The sequence below is a fragment of the Pediculus humanus genome, genomic scaffold, assembly GCF_000006295.1.
Source record: "Pediculus humanus corporis 1103172108260 genomic scaffold, whole genome shotgun sequence".
NCBI lineage: Eukaryota > Metazoa > Arthropoda > Insecta > Psocodea > Pediculidae > Pediculus > Pediculus humanus.
The window spans coordinates 719784-740517 of record NW_002987829.1 but is presented as its reverse complement, the minus strand read 5'-3'; the positions used below and the strand labels follow the sequence as shown (position 1 = coordinate 740517).

General features: G+C 29.5%; 4 protein-coding genes across 4 annotated transcripts; 1 reads left to right on the top strand and 3 right to left on the bottom strand.

Annotated features, from left to right (window-relative positions):
- Positions 1 to 1910: 1910 nt before the first annotated feature.
- Positions 1911 to 2732, bottom strand: Phum_PHUM492400 (uncharacterized protein; the record flags this gene model as incomplete). The annotated part of the gene is made up of 5 exons (XM_002430604.1): positions 1911 to 1994; positions 2073 to 2123; positions 2203 to 2390; positions 2477 to 2576; positions 2646 to 2732. The coding sequence occupies 5 exons, from the start codon at positions 2730 to 2732 to the stop codon at positions 1911 to 1913; spliced, it is 510 nt and encodes a 169-aa protein (XP_002430649.1).
- Positions 2733 to 3405: 673 nt separating this feature from the next.
- Phum_PHUM492390 (uncharacterized protein) lies at positions 3406 to 5863 on the top strand (the record flags this gene model as incomplete). Its single annotated transcript, XM_002430603.1, has 6 exons — positions 3406 to 3507; positions 3959 to 4546; positions 4610 to 5045; positions 5116 to 5511; positions 5586 to 5700; positions 5782 to 5863. The coding sequence occupies 6 exons, from the start codon at positions 3406 to 3408 to the stop codon at positions 5861 to 5863; spliced, it is 1719 nt and encodes a 572-aa protein (XP_002430648.1).
- Positions 5864 to 6739: 876 nt separating this feature from the next.
- On the bottom strand, positions 6740 to 15749 carry Phum_PHUM492380 (uncharacterized protein; the record flags this gene model as incomplete). Its single annotated transcript, XM_002430602.1, has 23 exons — positions 6740 to 6885; positions 7414 to 8471; positions 8556 to 8660; positions 8934 to 9025; positions 9427 to 9554; positions 10234 to 10954; positions 11022 to 11254; positions 11412 to 11556; positions 11655 to 11959; positions 12051 to 12325; positions 12401 to 12577; positions 12649 to 12773; positions 12854 to 13012; positions 13089 to 13308; positions 13388 to 13636; positions 13716 to 13831; positions 13923 to 14096; positions 14169 to 14362; positions 14443 to 14579; positions 14692 to 14855; positions 14951 to 15178; positions 15244 to 15458; positions 15617 to 15749. The coding sequence occupies 23 exons, from the start codon at positions 15747 to 15749 to the stop codon at positions 6740 to 6742; spliced, it is 5499 nt and encodes a 1832-aa protein (XP_002430647.1).
- A 1381-nt stretch (positions 15750 to 17130) lies between these two features.
- Positions 17131 to 19748, bottom strand: Phum_PHUM492370 (uncharacterized protein; the record flags this gene model as incomplete). The annotated part of the gene is made up of 8 exons (XM_002430601.1): positions 17131 to 17368; positions 17464 to 17720; positions 17810 to 18025; positions 18124 to 18310; positions 18479 to 18749; positions 18823 to 18982; positions 19065 to 19575; positions 19654 to 19748. 8 exons carry the CDS (start codon positions 19746 to 19748, stop codon positions 17131 to 17133), a joined length of 1935 nt encoding a protein of 644 aa, XP_002430646.1.
- Between the last annotated feature and the right edge of the window lie 986 nt (positions 19749 to 20734).

The window sequence follows — 20734 nt, the reverse complement described above, 5'->3', positions numbered from 1 at the left end:
TGAAATTGCGATAAGATAAAAATTGGGTGAGGGGAAACGAATTGAGAGTAAGAAAAGGAGGGGAAGGGAGGAATTTGGTCAGAAAAAAGTGGAGTGAGGAAAAAAGTTGAGAGCGAGACAGGGTAAGGGGAAGTGAGTAGACAGGGAGAAAGGAGGGGAGGGGGAGGAATTTGGCCAGAAAAAAGTGGAGTGAGGAAAAAAGTTGAGAGCGAGACAGGGCGAGGGGAAGTGAGTAGACAGCGAGAAAGGAGGGGAGGGGAAATGCGATAAGAAAAAAAATGGGGTGGGTAAATTAGACAACAATGGAAAAAAGTGGAAGGGGGAAAATGTAATTTTCAAATTATCATTATCATTATTATTATTCTTATTGTTTCATCATTTTCGGTTAGCCAAAACGTGACGTCATCGCAAGCTAGCCAGACAGATAACGAACGAGTACATTCGAACGAGAAAAATTTTAAAAAAAGTTCGTTACAAATATTACACGTTCGAAACCGTTCGCCATTAATAAATCATTATCATTATCAGTACGATTAATACGCAAACTCGTTCGTCATTTTTCAAATAATAATAATAATAATAATATCGGAAAATATTAGCAAAAATAGCACCAACGAAATTCGAGCATTTATCCCTAAGGAATCGGGTAGAAACCTGGAATAAATACTTAAAAATCCCTACAAATAAGAACCTTGTCGTCACTTTGAAAGTGACAATAATAATAATAATAAAATAAACGACAACGAATTAATTCGATTCTTCTTCTTCTTTATACCTGTACAAACAAACAACAAACAACAAACAAAAAACCGACCAAACGTTTAATTAATAATAATAATTTTAAATGACGTCATCACAGAAAACTAGAAAAAAAATTAAAATTAATTAATTAACTCTATTATAATTGTTATCCTACGTATTACTGTTATTATTATTATTATCATTATTATTATCATAGTCGGGGGGGAAAAAAACGTTCGCTAAGGACCGACGAGTTTTTAAATGATAATAATGATAATAATTATTATTATAATTTTTGCATTTGATCAACGTAATGTAAAATTCTTCAAGTTTCCATCATTTCTTTTCCGCGAACGGTTATTTAAACGAACGGATTGTTAGTTTTATCATTATTATTATTTTTTAAAACAAAAATTATAATAAAATAAAATATTTTATTCCATTATTGTTATTATTAATATATATAAAAAAAAAATTATTATTATTAAAAATACAACAAAATTTATATTCACAATAAGTTAAACATTGTTTATAACATATATATATTTAAATATGTATATAAAAAAAGTTTTTTTTTTTTTTTTGGACGGAATTTGGCAGACTTTTTTCTATTTAATTTTTCGTACGTGAGCACGAATGTAACAAAAAAAAAATTAAATAAAATAAATAAGAACGTGAGAACGTGCGTTCGAAAAAAACTTTTATGAATGAAAATTTTTTTTTTTTTCCCATTGCGAACGTTGAACGAACGTTAACCGTTCGAAAATCAAATTTCGTTAACGTTGAACACGTAACGCGCTCTATGAATTATTCTCACAACTATTTCAACATTGATAAGCTTTTCATTTAAAAACATAGATGGTGTTGTTGAGTTCAACAACATCAACTATTAACATGCAAATGGCCGCCGTCGAGTAATTGTAAAAGCCAATTTTATATATCTCTCGGCGTTAAAAACACACACACACACACACACACATACATACATACACACACGTAAAATTATTTTGTTTTTCAGGCTCTGATTAATAAATCATCAGCTCCCCGTTGATAATTTAAATTAAGATATTTGTCTTAATTAAACCTACTTTGAAATTGAATAAATATTCATCGTGAAGCATTTGTCTCCTTCGTGTTAATATATATATATGTACAATTTGTTTATGTAATCACGGATAAAGCAAGTAAATGTTTGGAGTTTGTGTATCTGCTATGATTTTATACATGGAATAAACGCAAAGCCAGCAGTAAAACTAAAACGATTAAAAAAAAAAATTTTTTGTAAAATTTGATACCAAAAATTCTCGAATGATAATATATATATAACTCACATTGTAAGCTAGCCATATCCAATTGACGAAAGCTGCAAATACTGAATTCAACTGAAAAAGTTTTATTTAATAGTTATTTATGAAAACAAGAATAATAATAATAATGATGATGAATGAATTGATTTCTTACATATATGTAATATCCACCGAGGAGCCAAAGACTGAATACCATTTGAAATGCGCAAACAAGACCGAAACCAATCATCCAAGGCAACATGAGTCCTCTTGTTTTCGTATTTATACCGACAACCATTAAAATGCTAAAAATAATGAGCAACAAAAGGTAAAGTATGAAGAACCCGCCAACTGCTTGCATGGCTGCCAAAAAAAAAATAAAAAATTTCCCTCGTGAGACATTAATTAAAAATAAATAGCAGAATATTGTATTCGTTCAGCAAACTTACAATCTTTAACATCTGTTTCGAAAAGCGGTGAATATAATTGAGAAGATTCTCCACCGTTAAGCATGTAAGCTATCATAGTTATCAATACCACGCTGATCATCTGAAACGAATAACTTATTCAGTATCACATGCCTAAAAACACTTCAAATACAAAATAATCCACACTTACTGCTGTGTAAAAAGCGACAGCTTTGCTTCCAGTTTTGACATTTGTGATCCATATGCAAGGCGTCCAACATGATTTTAAAACAGGCATCTGTAAATCACATTTAATAAACGAATGAATTTCAATTGTAAACAGAGCAAATCAATTTTAGGGAAAATGCAATAATTGACCGAGATCTTATTAACAATATATATATACTGACGATTACGCAACGTTGCAATTATTAATTAATAATAATAATAATATGATAAACGTATAATGATTAAAATTTTAAAACAATCAAATATGAATGACAGTAAAGTTAAGCATTGTTTAACGAATGCGAGTCGTATATACAATAAAGAGGACACGCCTACTAGTATAAAATTTACCTTATTTTAATTAATCACGTAAAATATAAAAATTATAAATAAATTAAATTATATTCCGCCATTTTATACGTACCGTGACTCAGAAAAAAAAAAAAAAATTTAAATAAAATAAAATCCCTTCTACTACTTCTTCTTATTTTTCTTCTTCGACAAAAAAAAAATTGCAAATAAAAAAAAACACGTGTCATTAGTAAATACGATGTTTAAGTGTAGTTGACACGACCGTTATTGAATCGATTAACCGGAAACAATATGACGAAGTAAACAATGTCGTCTGTATTCAACAAACGCATTTACAATGTATATTTACAATAGATTATCATTTAAAATTATATTAATTTATAATTAATATCATTTTTATTAATTTTTTGAAAATGTAAAAAAAAAAAAAAATGGTTTCGACCAGGGGTAATAAATATAAATTTACGGATGGGGAAAGAGTTTTATGCTACGAACCTGATCCGACAAAAGCAAAAGTTTTGTACGATTCAAAGGTAAAAAAAAAATAAATCGTTTTGTTTCATGATTCGATTTTAAAATATCAAAAAATTATGTCGTCATTTACCATTATCGATTAATATTTGATTGTCTTTATATGTTTCCACTTATTTTATTATATTATTATGTTATTGCTGTCAAATATAACAGTTAATTTATATTTGTTTTATTTCAGGTTCCTTACTTACCCCTGGTTGTTAAATCCTGATTCCTTTCCATAACCCTTTCACACACAATGGAATGCTGTCATTTAATCACTGTGAAGTTTTTCCTTTCCTCGAGTAAAAAAAAAAAAAAAAATAAATATATAATCTATCACCAAAAAAAATAAACAAAAAAAACCTATGTAAATTGATAATAATAATAATAATAATAATTATCCATTTATCATCTTATTGTAGCACTTACACTGATAATAATAATAATTTTTTTATTTTTCTCGATAAGGTTCTCGAAGTTATAGTTGGAAAAGATGAAAAGGGTAGGAAAAATGTCGAATACCTCATACATTTCCAAGGTTGGAATTCATCCTGGGATAGGTGTGTGAGCGAAGATTACGTTTTAAAAGACACAGAAGAAAATAGAAAATTACAAAAGGATCTCGCTGATAAAGCACAACTTCAACTTGGAGCTTATTTATATCGAAGAGATAGAAAGAAAAGATCAAGAACGCTTTCGCAAAAAATAAACGAAGCATGGGATTCAGGTACGAATTCATGTTCTAGTAAAAAAAGTCAAGATGATAATGATGATTTGGAAACGACAACGGAAGATGACGAACTTGGAGAAGATGGCGATATCGATGATGGTAATGATGATGATGACGATGATGATGATGAGGATGATGGTGACGATAATGACGACGATGATGATGACAATGATGATGATGAAGAAGTAGAAAATGGAAACGATAAGAATAAAGGTTCATTAATGGACACGGACGATATATTAGATGAACGAATCCCGTTGGATTTGAGCAATCAAATGAAAGCTTATCTCGAAGAGGATTATAATTTAATCAATAACGAACTCAAGGTACGTGGGTATCGTTTAAATTACCTTTCGATTAGTAATTAATCGATATTATTCTCACAACAGGTTGTTATACTACCCGCGTCGCCAACGGTTTTAGAAATACTTGAAAGTTATATAAAACATTGCGGCGTTAAACAACCGAACGAATCGGAATCAAAGTCTCAAAGGCGTACGAGAAGTCATTTTCAAGATACTCGAGAGGTTGATCCAATGAAAGATTTCGAAGCCATGGTTGCAAGATTGAATTTGTGTAAGGAAATCGTAGACGGACTTAGAATATATTTCGATTTCACACTCGGTCAACTCCTTTTATACGATTACGAACGTCCACAATTCGAAGATTCTCGAACGGAATCCAAAGAATATGATAGGGATTTGAGAATACCATTTATTAAACAGGAACCTTACGACAGTCTCAGCGAAGACGACACGAGTCAAAACGTTTCACAAAGTAGTGCTGATAATAATAATACGGATATTAGAATCGAATCTGAAACTAGTGAGTAGTAGAAGTAGTAGTTAGGTTCCTCTAGGTTGATAAGGTTTAACGTTTTATCTCACTCTTTCAGTTGACAGCGAACGGAAAAGAAGTTTGAGGTCACATAGAGAACCCGTGACGTCAAACGAACCCACGTGCAGTCTCATTCAATCGAGTCAACCCGTTTCGAATAACGGAATTGGAAAACTCACGATAAGGAATTTAGGTTCGTTAGGTACCGGAAATCATTCGAACATCTTGAGCAACAATCACTGTTCGACGAAGAGCACGAGTTCGACGTCGTCCTACTACTCTCCACTCGTTCGTAAGATCACGACGAAATCAAGTTGCGTGGCCGTGAATGTGAAAATAGCCAAGCTCATGGATCACGCTTCCTCTTGGAAAATCGTACCGGAATCGTACCTGAATGAAAAACCACGAAATCCATCGACGCTTTACGGTGCCGTACATTTAGCCAGACTATTCGGTTAGTTTTATCGAATAGGTTTCCCCCCCCCCTTTCTTGCTATTGTTTTTCTCATTTAAAATTTACATTTCCAGTCAAACTTCCCACGTTATTACACGTTGCCAATCAACCGGAAAAAGAAAATCAACCCAGAGTACTTTCGGAAAGAAAATTAAAAGCTCTCATTCATCACCTTCAATTGTTTTTAACGTAAGTCGTCCATATAAGGCTACTACTACTCCTTTTTCGCCGACAAAAAAAAAAAAACCTAATTATTATTATTATTTTAAGGTATCTAGAAAGTAAACCTGAATGGTTCGGTGAAAAACATTACACGGACAACGTATACTTAAAAAGTGAAAAAATATCTTAAATATTACAATATCAAGAGTCTTGCCCTAATTGTCATGAGAGAGAGAGAGAGAGAGAGATAGATAGATAGAAAAGAAAAGAAAAAGAAAAGAGAAAAAAGATTTTTACTTAAAAAAAAAAATTGTACATAAAATGTGTATATATATACATAAAAAAAAAAAATAAATAATAATAATAATAATAATAGTAATAATAGTAATAATAATAATAATAATAAAAAAAGTAAAAAATTTGTAAGATATAATGAGTGCGAAAGCCTTTCATTTCTTTTTTTTTTTTTTTTTTTTTTTTTTTTTTTCCCTTTACCGAATTTAAAAAATGATGATGATGATGATGATGAATGATAATGATGATGGGCGTGCGTTAGAGTATATATGACCCGCGAAATACGAAAACGCACACGAGAAATAATATTTTTTACATATATATATATATATATTTATATATATATATACGCATAGTTTTCGACACGTGCACGTGTTTACGTACTTTAACACGTGTTTACATATATAAAAAATAAAGTAAAAAATATTTTTTCACGTGGGCGTTTTTTTTTTTTTTTTTTATGTATTTTCGTTCACACTGAAAAAAATATTTGTGACTTGTACGTTAAAAAAAAAAAAAAAAAAAAAAAAGAAAAGAAATTTATGGTTCGCATTTCGACATACACTCTTTAAGGTACCGACACAAAAAATATGGTTGACGAACGGCGTGATTTTATTACGGGTTATTAATAATAATAATACCACTTCCTCATTCAAAGTATGGCAAAAGAGAAAAGAAGAAAAGAAAGAGAAATGAGGGACCGAAAAAAAAAAAAAAAAAAAGAAAAAAAAAAAAAAAATTGGTCAAAATAATTAAATAATAACCTTCTTGACTAACCCCTGAGCGATTTGGCCGTCAACATGTGACCGAAATCTCCAGGCCATAGATTAAACAGTGCCAACAATCTTATTAATTTTAATGTGTATTTTAATAACGCACCGGAAACTCTTTGTTTTTTCGTACGTATTCTTTCCGAACCTAAAAAAATTTAAGGTATTTATCAAAATCATCACAAATTTTCCTTAATAATAATAATAATAATAATAATGATGATAAATTTCCACCTATGATCGATCCGCATATGGATATTTCTTGTACGGACGTACCGTAAATCGACATCTTTTCCGTCGAACTCCGCGTTCTGTAATACAAAAAAAAAAAAAAAAAATTACAATAATTCATTCCGTTTCCGTTTACATTTCCATTTCCGGTTATTTATTTATTTATTTATTTATTACCTTTCGCAAAACGTTTCGTTCAAATCGTTTGAAAAATTTATATTTTTTATATGAGACGAACACGTTCGTACGATTTCTTCTTTTTCTTTGTTATTAATATTATTATTATTATTATTATTATTTATATTACTAATAATATTATTATTATTATTATTAACATTAATATTATTGTTACTATTATTATTACTATTATTATTATTATTATTATTATTATTATTATTATTATTGTAATATTGATATGCGTCTTCGATGGATTTATTTTTCGGACTGAAATCCATGTTATCACATTCGTTATTCTGTCGCCTGGAAACAGCCGGATGATACACGGATTGCCTGTAATCAACGTCGTTCAATATCAAATCCTCTTCTCTATCTTTCCAAATGGCCGTTTGCATGGAAACTTTATCAACATCGCTTGTTTTGCTGTCTTTAATGCACGCGGAAAATCTTTCCAAACTCTCGCCGCCGTCCGTTGACATTTCCGAATCGTATTCGTTGGCATCATCATCATCATCATCTTGAAACACGCGAACGGTTTTAACATCGTCGAAATTATCCGGAGATTGTTTGAGTAATTCCGTTATGTTGATATCGTCGTCGCCGATTTCCGTTTTATCGATTTCTAATTTTAAAGATGGCGATAGCACGAGTTCTTCACCGGACACCGATAAAATGGCATCCCTCGATTTTTTCATCGCGACGTCTTTATTCGACAAACTCGTCGCGCTTTTACTCGTTATGTTTTGCAATATTGAAAACGATATTTCTTCGTCGCTTTTTAAATTTTCCGACGAGTACGTCACGAGGTAACTACTTTTACTTTGTCCCACGTTGTTGACGTTTTCCAAAGTTTTCTCGATGCACAATTGTACTTTTTCGAACGATAAACTTTTGTGATCTCCACCGGTGTGCTCTCCCGCATTTTTCAAATTCACGAGTGATAATTTTTCCTGCGAACGAATCGTTTTTTCCGTTTTGTTCAAACTCGGTTGAGACAATTGTTTGAGTATGACATTTTCCATTTCGCACAATTTCCTTTCTTGTTGTTCTTTGTGCGTCGTTGAATTTTCTTTCGCCGAACATTCCACGTTCGATATGCTCAATATTTTCGTTTTGGATTTTCTTTTCGTTGCTCCATCCAATCTCGGACTTGAATTTTGCACGCAACCTTCCACGTTCCGATGTTTGTTATTATAATTTGAATTTTTTTCATAATTTTTTATCGACGATGATGTTTGCGTTCTTTTATAACTTGTCGGCGTTGCCAACGTCGTCGTTGGTTTTTTTATCGGTGACGGAGACCTCGAAACGTTCGACTTTGTTTTTCTATAACAAAAAAATTTTTTTTTTTTTAAAAATTCCCTAACTTACAACTTACTGACGTTATTATTATTATCATCACTCGCTTACTTTTTATTTTCTTGTTCTAATGTTATCGTTTTGATTTTATTCGATTTTTCTTTCGGTGAATTTTTTTTCAACGGGGATCCCGATCTCGTGATTGGCGGTGACATTCTACCCGATAATAATAATAATAATTATAAATCCCAATAATAATAATAATAATTTAAATTAATTAAATTAATTACCCTATTATTTGATTTGATATTGGTATTAATCCACGATAATCTTTCGGCGATATAAATGATGTAAGCGATGATTTTTTTATTTTAACTCGTTCAGAATATTTAAATTCTGTTAATTTCTGTAAAGAGAGAGAGAGAGAGAGAGTGAGTGAGAAAATAATAATAATAATTAAACGAATTTGAATTTTTTCAACTCACCGACTTGTACAAATTTGTTTTTATTAAAACCGGACGTTTTTTAATTTCATCTGAAATCGGTCTATTTTTTTGTATAGGACTTTCTACTTTTTCCGTCTGCAAACAAAAACAAACAAAAACAAACAACAAACCATTAAAAAAAAGTTTTCAACTTGATAATAATATTCAATTTTTTTTACACACACACACACACTTATTATTATTATTATTATTATTAAATAAATTTAAAAAAATAAACAAACCGAAAATAATAATAATAATAATAATAATAAAAACAAATAATAAAATTAATAATAATAATAATAATAATTAATATTTTCCCGGCATGATTTTTTTTTTTTTTTTTTTTTTTTTTTTCGATTAGGTTTTATACACGGATGTAAAACAACAAATTGAAATTTCCGTTTGTTTTGTTTTTGTTTTTTTTTTTTCTTCCGTTTGTTGTTTGTCGCGGCGAAAATTTATATACAACAAGTGTTGTTTGTTATATCACTTACACAATCAAGAGTGTTGTTGTTATCGTCTTTTGTATCGAGTTCGATCGATGGTGGGCAGAGTATGGACGAAGTCGAAGTCACACTGTCACTTGTTTTTAATAAAACGGTTTTCGGTTTGTTGATATCAACTTCAGTCATTCTTTTTTTGTTTTCTCTTTTTTTTTTCTTTTTTTTTTTTTTTTCCTTTCTTTCTTTTTTTTTTTTTTTACACTTTTTTTCCCTCTCTCTCTCTCTCTTTCTCTCTATCTCTCTCTTACTAAACCCCTCACTTCCCTCACATTAAAATAAAAAAATTTTTTTCCCGTCTAATATTTAAATTATTCCCGCGATAAAACGATATAATGTGATTTGTAATAATAATAATAATAATGAATAATAATGAATAATAATAATAATGATTAATTTTGAATTCGATTTTTTTTTTTTTTTATCCGGGCCGAATCGTTTGAATATCGAAATATTAATACCTCAAATTTTTAATACATTTGTAACGTAAACACAAATAATAAACAATAAATTTTTTTTTTTTTGCTAAAAAATTTTTATCATGGCGTCAATAAAAAAAAAAAAAAAAAAAAAAAAATTTTTTTTTTTTGTTTTTTTTTTTTTTTCGAAAAAAATTCGAATTTTACGATTCGATCGAAATCTTAACTTTGTTATAAAGTTTTTTGTGTTTACGTTTTACTCATTATTATTATTATTATTATTATTATTATTATTATTATTATTATTATTATTATTATTATTATTATTATTATTATTATTTATTTATTTATTTATTTATTTATCGATAATGTAGAAACTCACCGTGGGAAAAATTCGATTGTGATTTTTCATCAATTTCCTCATCCCCTCCTCCTCCTCCGTATTTGACTGAGTAGAGTTTTTTAATTTTTTTCACGTTGAATTTCCATACGTTCAACCATTTGAACAATTCGGTTTCGTGCGAATTCGATTTCGTTTCCGCAAATTCCTTCATTTTTTTCAACCTCTTATTCATTTTACAAAACAATTCGTTTATTTCCTGTTGCATGTCGAATGAGGGTAAAAAAAATTCGTTGTCGTCGAATTGTCCGCGACAAATCGCATACGAACATTCGTCCGATTGTAATTTTTTCAATTTCAATGCGCTTTCCAATGAATTCAATTTAATGTTTCGGACGTAATCGTCGATTTCTGACGACGATTGCGATTGTTGAGGCAACAGCAAATTTTTCTGTCGTTTGACGAAATTTTTCAATATCGTCGAGTAAAGGGATAAACTCGATAGATTTATTTCGTTTAATTTCAACGCGAGATGTAATTCCGCGCACGGAGAAACGATGTTGACGGTGTAATCCTCCACGTTTTCCAAGTCGTTTTCCTCGCTGTCGTTTTTCTTCTCCGTTATTTTCATCAATGCTTCCAACAGGTTATTCCCTAAATCGTCGTTAAATATTTTATCCCTCAAATACAAATATTCGGATTTTATATTTTCGATTTCTCTTTCGTTTTTCACGTGGTGTATTTGAAAACATTTCAATTGATTCTACAAAATAATAATAATAATAATTAAATCACACGCAAATAAAATTTTTTTTCCTATCCTTTCTCACCTTATATTTAATTATGACGTCATCCCATTTAAGTCCCAAAACCGATGTTTTCTCAATGACTTCCTCTTCTAAATTAAATAATAAATCTTTGTTGTTCGGATGACCGTGAAGTGGAAGTAATTTATTTTCGAAGGATTTAAATAAATTATTATTTTTTTGAGTTTGACAATCGAGTACGTTCACGAATTCGTTTTCGAAATTATCGAGAAGAGAATTTGTTGAATTTTCATAATCTTTTAAACGTTTTTCGAAATATGAATTCGCCATGAATTTTATTTGTCCGACGAGCGGTAAAAAATCTATTTTTTTTTTTTTTTTAAAAATAAATTCAATGTCAATAAAAGATTTAAATGAAAAAATTTCCGTTGGAAAAATTAAAAAAAAACGAACCTACGATCGTTTTCATCCAAATTTTTTCGCATTGAATTTTATAATTACGAAATGTCGACAAAGTTTTTTTCGCAAAAGTTTCGTAATTCAATTCCAATAAATCTCTTCTTTTCAAATCGTTTTCTTTGTTTTTTTTATAAAAATTCTAAAATGAAAAAAAAAAAAAAAAAAATTATTATTACGTAAATTTTTCTTTGAAAAGTGGTGATGAGTATTATTATTATCATCATGTCGTTTTCTTACGCATGCTAATTTCTGAATGTAATCCAATGCGAACCAAATACAATTGTATACGATCGATATGAATGTTCCATCGTTTTCCGGCGGTTCTCTACTTTTAAACAATTTCCAATTGCAATTCGTGAAAGAAGAATCCATGACGCCGTGAGTTTCGTTCGTTCTATATGTCGACATTTGCGAAAGTGTTATTTTATTTCCCTGTTTCGAATATTCCATGCAAAAATTCGGATAATTGTATTCGTCGTCGTCGTCGTCGTCGTCGTCGTCTGCTTCGCCTTTACTCTCCACTTCAAAATTTTCACTTGCATCTGTTCGACAACAAAAACAAAACAAAAATTAATTAATTACAATTCGTTTACAATTCCGCCATTCGCGAAAATAAATAAAATCATCACCAACTGGAAGACGATGAAAATTTTATTTGATAAAATAAATTCGATATGTTTCCGTATAGTAATTCGAGTATGGAAGACCAAACGTATTGATTTTGATTTTCCAAAGGTTCGTCGTTTTCATTGTGAATTATGTATTTGAAAAAATTATTAACTTCGCATTCGAATAAATTAAAATCCGATTTAAATTCGTCTAAAATATTATTTACGTTTTCGTTGAGTTCCATAAATCCGGCTTTAATTTGGAAATGAAATAACGTTTCTTCGTATAAATCATTCAATCTAAACAAACAAGAATTTCTTAGTCTTTGTTTTCATATTGAAAAAAATTTTGGTAAAATATGCTAAAATTCTTACAAAGCAATGGTTTCCGTATAATTAGACGAATATTTTTTAATTAAATCCATTTCATATTTATCAACATCTTTTAAAAAATTTTTCAATTCCGTTGTGATATCTTTATCTAATATTTCTAATTTTCCAATTAATATTTTCGCTTCTTCCGCACTGTAATTTCCACCTTCGTAAAACATTCTAAAAAAAAATAAATAAAAGCATCATGAGAGAGAGAGAGAGAGAGAGAGAAAGAAAAATGGCGTCCTTACTTGATTCCTTTCATGTAATTAACATTTGAATTTTTAACATTTCCCGTTTTCAATTCGCAATCCGTTTTAAAATTTTCAAAAATAAATTTTAAACATTCTTCTACTTCCGTTTTCTTATTTCCCAACTGTAAAACGAGAAAACAATTTATGTTTATCTACTTCCGTTTTAAATAAATAAACAAACAGGAAGAGAAAAAATTTTAACCGTTATTATCATGGCGTTAATGGCGCCGTGACGACATTCTCTTATTGCATTCATTTCGACATATTTTAAATAATCAATATCTTCATTTAATTTATCATTTTCGTTAATGCATAAATATTCAAATTTATCTTTCATTTTTTTAAATTCGTTTTTAACGCCCTTAAAACAATAAATTTAAAATAAAATTCAAAAAAAAAATTCATTTGTTTTATCGTAAGGAGTTTTTTTTTTTTACCTCGTTATGACTTTCGAAAATCTCTTTGTGATATTTAATTTCGTTTTTCCTTTTATCAAGTATTTCAATTTTAATTCTATCGTATCTCTTATCGAGTATTTCCAATTTCAACGTCATTTTCTCCGATAGATTATCTATTTTCCTACAAATCCAATTTTCTATTCTCGGTTCTAAACAATCGTACGTTTTCAACGATAAATTTTCCATTGCCAACCACACTCTGGTGAGAAAAAAAAGAACTAATGACAAAAACAAAAATTCAAAAAAATATTAACGAACTTTTTCAAAATGATATTTACCCTTGTTTCCAAGTTTTCAAAGTTTTTATCTGTTGGCTACATTTGATGATTTCTTTAATTAAACAACGTTCTTCGAACGACACGTTCGGTTGATCACTATATCTATGAATATTTCTATTTTCCATTTCCATAGGATAAATAAAATGTATGAATTCTTGTAATTCCGCCGATAATAAATCGCATTCGATTTTCATCATTTCGTAATAATCTTCTATTATGTTAACTTGATTTACATAAACCTTTTCGTACCTGAAAAGATGTTAACATAAATAATTATGACGTAATCAATAATGATAATAACGATTGAAAAAAAAATTTGTTAAATTACTTTTCCTTTATCGAATTCAATATGGCGACGATGTTTTCATATTGTTTATCCATTTTTTCAATTACGTGTTCTTGTCGTAGAGCATCGAGTGCTATATTTAATTTTATTTCCGTTTCCTTTTATAAATAAATAAATTATTATTATTAATGTTACGTACACGTTCGTCGTGACACGTTATTATTAAAAAAAAAAAAAAAAACAAATTACGTCGAAAAAAATTCGATTGTTTTCATCGTCTTTTTCCAATGCTTTCAATATTAATTTTTTCGTTTCGTTTATTCTTTCGTCGTGTTGTTGCCATAAATTTCCGACATCTTTTAAAAATTTAACGACATCTTTTATCGTCCCTTTCATTTCGTAAAGATTTTTTTGCCAGAAAAACTATTAAAAAAAAAAAAAATCAATTTTTTCCGTTGCCAAAGGAAAAAAAAAAAAAATTTCCTTTGTTTCTACCTCCATGTATTCAATTTCTTTAGATTGTCCGTTTTGAGTTTCGAACGCGACGGGTTTTATAAAACGTTTTTTTATATCCAAAAATTCAAACGAATTTAATTTATCCATTATCCCATTCATTTCTCCATTGAAATCATCGTAAATCGAATTTAATGTTTTCTTATATAAATCCAATAAATCTTTACCGTAATTTTCTACGATAAATTATTATTATTATTATTCAATTAAACATTTAAACGATTTAAAATATATATAAAAAAAAAAAAAATGATACCTATGGCTTTGGATACTTTATTAACGTTATCCGTCCAATTATTTATATTGCAATAATTATATACGTCATCAGGTGATGGGATTAATGGTAATTCGTAACTTTTTAATTCGAATCTTATACATTTACTCGATACGGTACTGGAAATTTTCTTTTCCGTTTCTTTCCTAAAAAAAAAAATTTAAAAAAAAACGTTAAGATTTTCCATTTGTTTCGATGACGATGTAAAAGTGCATCAATCATCACATTTACTGCATTTTTAAAAGAGCTTTGTCAATCATGGTTTGAACCCATTTTTCTTGTGTGCATAAAAGTTTTTGAAAAAACGTTTTAAATGAATTTTCCGTGAGTAAAACGAGATTCAATTTAAGATCGGCATAACATCTTCTATTGTTTAACGATAATTGATTCATTTTCTAGTAAAAAAAACCGGAAACGGAAACGGAAGAAAAAAATTTTCTTTTAAACTGATCAATTTATTGTGACGTCATAGTTGTGTTAATCCCATTACCAGAATTTCATTTTCTACAAATGATTGTAATTCGTATGGTAAAAAAAAACCGTTACGACGTATTTCTTCGCATTTGACGTGTAATAATTTTTTATTTTTTTTACATCTTTCATCTTCGAATTTATTTAAATCGTTATGTAATTCTTTTATCATGTCGTGTAATAATAATTTATTATCCATTGATTTCTTTTCGATTTCTTTAAATGTTGCATTACTCGCTTTGACTATCTACAAAAAATAAGAAATTTTTATGGAAAATTCAAATCTTTAATTTTTTCTCAATTTCATCTCACCTCTGGACCATCCATTTTATTAATTATCTCATTTAATTCATCAACGTAATAATTTAAATGTCCTTTGAATTCCATCGATGATATTTTTATATTTTTCTCAACGTCTTCATTTATTTTGTTAAAATCCTTCATTAAATTTTTTATTAATTTATCGTGTCTTGCCTTTTTTTTTTCTTCTAATTTTTTTATTATTTCCGACGGTTTCGAACGCGGTTCTGAAAATACAAATCCTCTCGTTACGTAACATGATAATAATAATAATAATAATAGTAATAATAATAATAATAATAATAATAGTAATAATAATAATAATAATAATAATAATAGTAATAATAATAATAATAATAATAATAATAATTTTGTACGAACTTACCGAAATCCGAATCCAAACCGGATATTTCCCATATTTCAATATCTTTCTCTCTTGTTTTCTTATCAATGACGTTTTTTATTTTTCCTCCTGATAAATTATTATTATTATTATCATTATTATCTGTCTCATTCATTTCCGTCCTTTAATAATTACCTACAAAATAATAATAATAATTATGTTTATATATTTTATTAATTAAAATAGAAAGTGCGTGAAAATTCGTATTTTTTTTTTACCCTTAATATTTTTCCTCTTTATTTCCTCTTCGTTAAATTTATTATTATTATTATTTCCGTTATTATTATTATTATTATTATTAATAATAATAGTTTAAAATTTTTAAAAGGTTTTTTCGACAAAAAAAAAAAACTATTCGTATTACAAAAGTAAATAAAATTCTTTCGTGTCAATAATTTGGGGAGGCAGAAAACACGAATTCTTTTACAAAATGGCGTCGATCGAATTTTTCCAACAACAACGAAAATAATTATTTAAAAAAAAAAAAAACATTTCAATCCAAATAATAATAATAATAATTATTATTATTATTTAGAGGTTATATATATCGATCGTTTTTTATCCGCCAAAAAAAAAAAATTTTTTTTTTTTTTCTTGTACCACCGTCGTCGTGTAATTAATTTTTTTTTTTTTAAAAAAAATATAAACGTGTCATTAGATTTTCATTTTTAGTACGTTTTTTTCCCGCTTCATACACCGTTTGAATGAATGAATGAATTTATATAGAATAAATTTTAACGGATTTTAAATGATAATAATAATAATAATAAAATGAGCGTTAAATTTTATTAGCTCTAATATAAATAAATATATATATATAAATCTTTACGTTTTTATAAATTTTTTTTTTTCGTTTTTTTTTTTTCAAACAATTTAATAATTTGTTATTATTATTATTATTTTTATAAATAATACGAAATTTGAAATTCTAAAAAAAAAGAATCAACGAATCATTTTTTTTTTTTTTTTTTATAAATATTAAAATTCTAAAAATATTAAAATTTTTTTAAAAACCTTTTCTTTGCATTCAAGCGTATAATAATTTAAACCTTATTGCAATATATATATATAGTGCGATTATCGTTAATTATTATTATTATTATTTTTTGTTTTGGTGTCGTGAAAAGATTCGTTTGATTTTTTAGGGAAAATAAAAAATCGATCTATCGATAGATAGTGCAAAACGACTAATCGTGAAAAAATTAATTTATGTGAATCGATTCGGCGGATTCGATTAATCGAAAACGATTGCGGTGTATGCAACGATTTTTTTTATCATGGACGGTTTTTTACTATTGGGACGGTGGTACCGCAGGACATTTTCGTGGAAATTTTATATAATCTTCGAACGTAATAAATTGTGCAATCAATCAATTTAAATATGGCGGCGGTTAAGTCGTTGATAAAATGTTTCTCCAGATTGTTTTCTTTTTTTTTTTTACAAAAATAAACATCATGATGTCCTGTGGTGTGTGTCGGTGATGTTGTGTGTTAATTCAACGCAGTGACATGAATCGTATGACGGAAATTCCCAAATTCGAATTTTTCTTTTTGAATTTTTTCCAAAATCTTTTTTCCAAACGTCTTTCGTTTCTCTTATACGATGCGAGACCCTTTGGTAAAGATGTCGGTATATCGTCGTCGCTGTCTTTGTTGAAAAGATACCTGAATAAGGGTTTTGCTCCGTACGTGGCACTACCGCGATTCGTGAAATTTCCGTTAACTTTTTTACCCCTTAAGAATTTCAATCTGAAATATTAAAAAAAAAAATTTTTTTTTTATACATCTTTTGAAAAAATTTTGACGCGTCATTATATTTTCACACGTACAAACGATTGCATTTTCTTCCGCATTCGTGTCTGTTTTTCTTAAGACCTAATTTCCTAAAAATAGAAAGAGAAGGAAGTTTTTTTTCTGTTGTCTCTTCTTTGCTATATAAATCAATGTCCGAAGAATGTTCATCGCAATAATTAAATTCTTTGCTCTGATAATTTAACGAATTTTTTTCTCCGCACTGCGATGGAACCGTTAATACTTTTAATGAATTGTTTAGTTGCCGAGAAAATGGTTCACGTAAAACATTGTCCTATTTAAAATAATTACGTAATGAAATCCGCCGTACGGAAAATGAAAAATCAGCCATTGTACTAACTTATCTCGTTAGCTTCTTCCGACCTGTTCATTCGTCCCTTGAGCCTGTAACGATTTGGGGGGGCTACACGGAACCGATGATGATTCCGAATCATCTTCTTCCAAAAGCGGTTCGAGTCTTTGCCTCGGACGCATTCCATGACTTTTAACTCCTATCATGGGAAATGAAATAAATAAATCATCCATTAATTGCTCCGTGTCGTCATTAATATCGATTGATCCTCGAGGTGAATCTGAAAACTGAACTCGAAGAAAAGAAAAATTAATAAAAGTTTGATGACACACGCACACACACACACACACACACACATTTTTTAGTTTGGAACAAGAAGACTTACGGACATGTTGTAGATTTCGTTAGATGGTTCATCTTCGAAATCTCCACCACTGGTTGGAGTTCCCCAGACTTCTTCTCCCGATGTCGCACCCGAAGTTTCTCCCTCATCTTCTCCTTTACCCGATGAGGAAGTGTTTGTTCCCATATCGGGAGACTCTAAATTATTCTCTCCGGATGGTTTTAAATACCTCAAGAACAAATTTTCTTTTCTAAAACTCGAAGCCGGATGAAGGTGCCAAACAAAAACAACATTTCTTCTAATCTACTGATGATGAACTATTTTTTTTTTTTTTTTTTTTTTTTTTTTTTTTTTTTTTATTTTATTTAATGTCTTTTGATTATTTTATTCGGTTTACCTTTCGAGAAAGGTTGTCTTACGAATGTTGACTGAATTATCGGGAGTACTCATTCGTTCAAAAAACGCCATCTTTGCAGCTACGTATGAACTTGCTCTAAAAGTCCAACCTCTAATAGAATCTCCTACTTCAGGCGCGTGAGTTTTAACTACAATTTTATCATCATCATCCTCACCGTCGGCGTCGGCATCCCCGCCATCATCATCATTATTTTCTTCTTCGTTTTTCCTTTTGTCCTTTTTCAAATCAGAAGAATCCTTTTCCGAAAAATCTGTAATAAAAAAAAAAATTTTAATTGCGGATACGATGATAAATGATCAAAAAAATTTTTTTAAAAAACTCACCTTCTTGATCTAAATCTTCAGAACTGAACCTTTCTAAACTGTTTAACGTTCCGAACCTTCGAAGTCCAGTTGGCGAAGACAATGTTTTGTATGGAGGTTCATCTTCTAGTGTTTCATCATCCTCCGTGTCAACTAAATGTGCAAATTGTGCTTGGGGTTTCTAACAAAACGGTGTAAGTGTGAAAAAAAAATTTTTAAATATTTAAAATGATGAAATTTTAAGTGGATTGACGACATTTTACCTTTATACAAGTTACCAAAGAAGAAGAAAACAATGGATCGGAAGAATTCGAAGAAGAAGTGGCATTAGCGGTGGTGGTGGTGAACTTGTGGCTCCGACTACCATCACTATCATCGAGTATGTAATTGTTGTTTCCGTTACATGATTTATCATCGACTTTATGCTTTTTATCCGGTGTCGGGGGTAGAATCGATATCGATGGGGGTCCACTCGGTTCGAATGGATCATTTGAATTTTTTATGGTTGGTAATATTCCGCATATTCCAAGCATCATCAACGACCCCCACGTATCTCCACAATTTTCCGCATCAATATTTTTCCTTATATTATTACCATGTCTGGAATTTAAACACGTTTCATGACATTCCCTGCAAACAGATACCATTTTCTCAACATTGTTGATATTGCTCGAAGTTTGATATTCCTTTGACACGTTTTGAAATTGATGACTGACATCCTTGCTCGTCGATATTTCATTATCATCCATGTTTAGCCAATCAATTTCACCTGACCTGATGATATTATCATAACAATGTACATCGAAAAACTACGTGGATTTTTTTTTTTATTTATTAAATTCCATAACTTACTCTTCTTCTTCTTCCACTTCTTCTCCCTTCGTGAGCTTTTCCGTTTCTAAATTTTTATTTATCGTTTTGTAATTGGATTCGTTTTCTTTTTCCATGGAAAATATTGTTGTTTTTTTATCACAGAAGTTATCTTCTCCTCCTCCCGTTTTCTTTATCACATCCTCTTCGCAATTGACATAAATTTCTTTCCCTTCGTTATTATTATTATTATTGCTATATTTATTATATTTCGATCCGGTTGGGACATTATTATTCGTCACGAATCCATCCTCCCTGTTATTCTTTGACGTCATGACGTTTGTTTTTTGCATTACGTATGCTCCTCCTCCATTTCCTCCTCCTACTCCTCCTCCGCCATTATAACATCCAACCTTGAAAATATCAAAATATTTTATTATTTAAAAGTTTTTTACTTATCCTAACGTCTATCATAACTAAAAAAATAGTATTTTACTAAAAAAAAACTATTATTAAATACAATTTTGATTAGTAATAATGATAATAATAATAATAATAATAATAATAATAATAATAATAATAATAATAATAATAATAATAATAATAATAAAAGCCAACGGCCATAGCGTGCTGGTCACACCGGTTCCCGTACGATCACCGAAGTTAAGCAGCATCGGGCGTGGTGCAAACTTGGATGGGTGACCGTCTGAGAACGCCACGTGCTGTTGGCTTAAAAAGAGCAAAAAAAAATGAGAACAAGACAAAGTAAGAACCAAAAAACAAATCTTGTTCTACTGTCGACCTGAGGCAGCTCGACGAGAACGTGAATTTCACTGCTTCTGACCCTGGCCACTCCAAAGATGTTAGTCACCGGAGCCCAGTTCAGGAGACAAATCGTTCCCATCGAAAAAGACGGACTCAGGAAGACCTTCAAGAATTGATGTGGTGCTATCTTATAATAAGTGGCACCACCGAAATTCGAGTATTTGTCCCTAAGGAATCGGGTAGAAACCTCGGATAAATACTTAAAAACTCCGACAAGTAGCCTTGTCGTGTTTAATGGTGGATAATAATAATAATAATAATTTAATGTTATTCTTTCTATCCCTTTTTTTTTAAATTA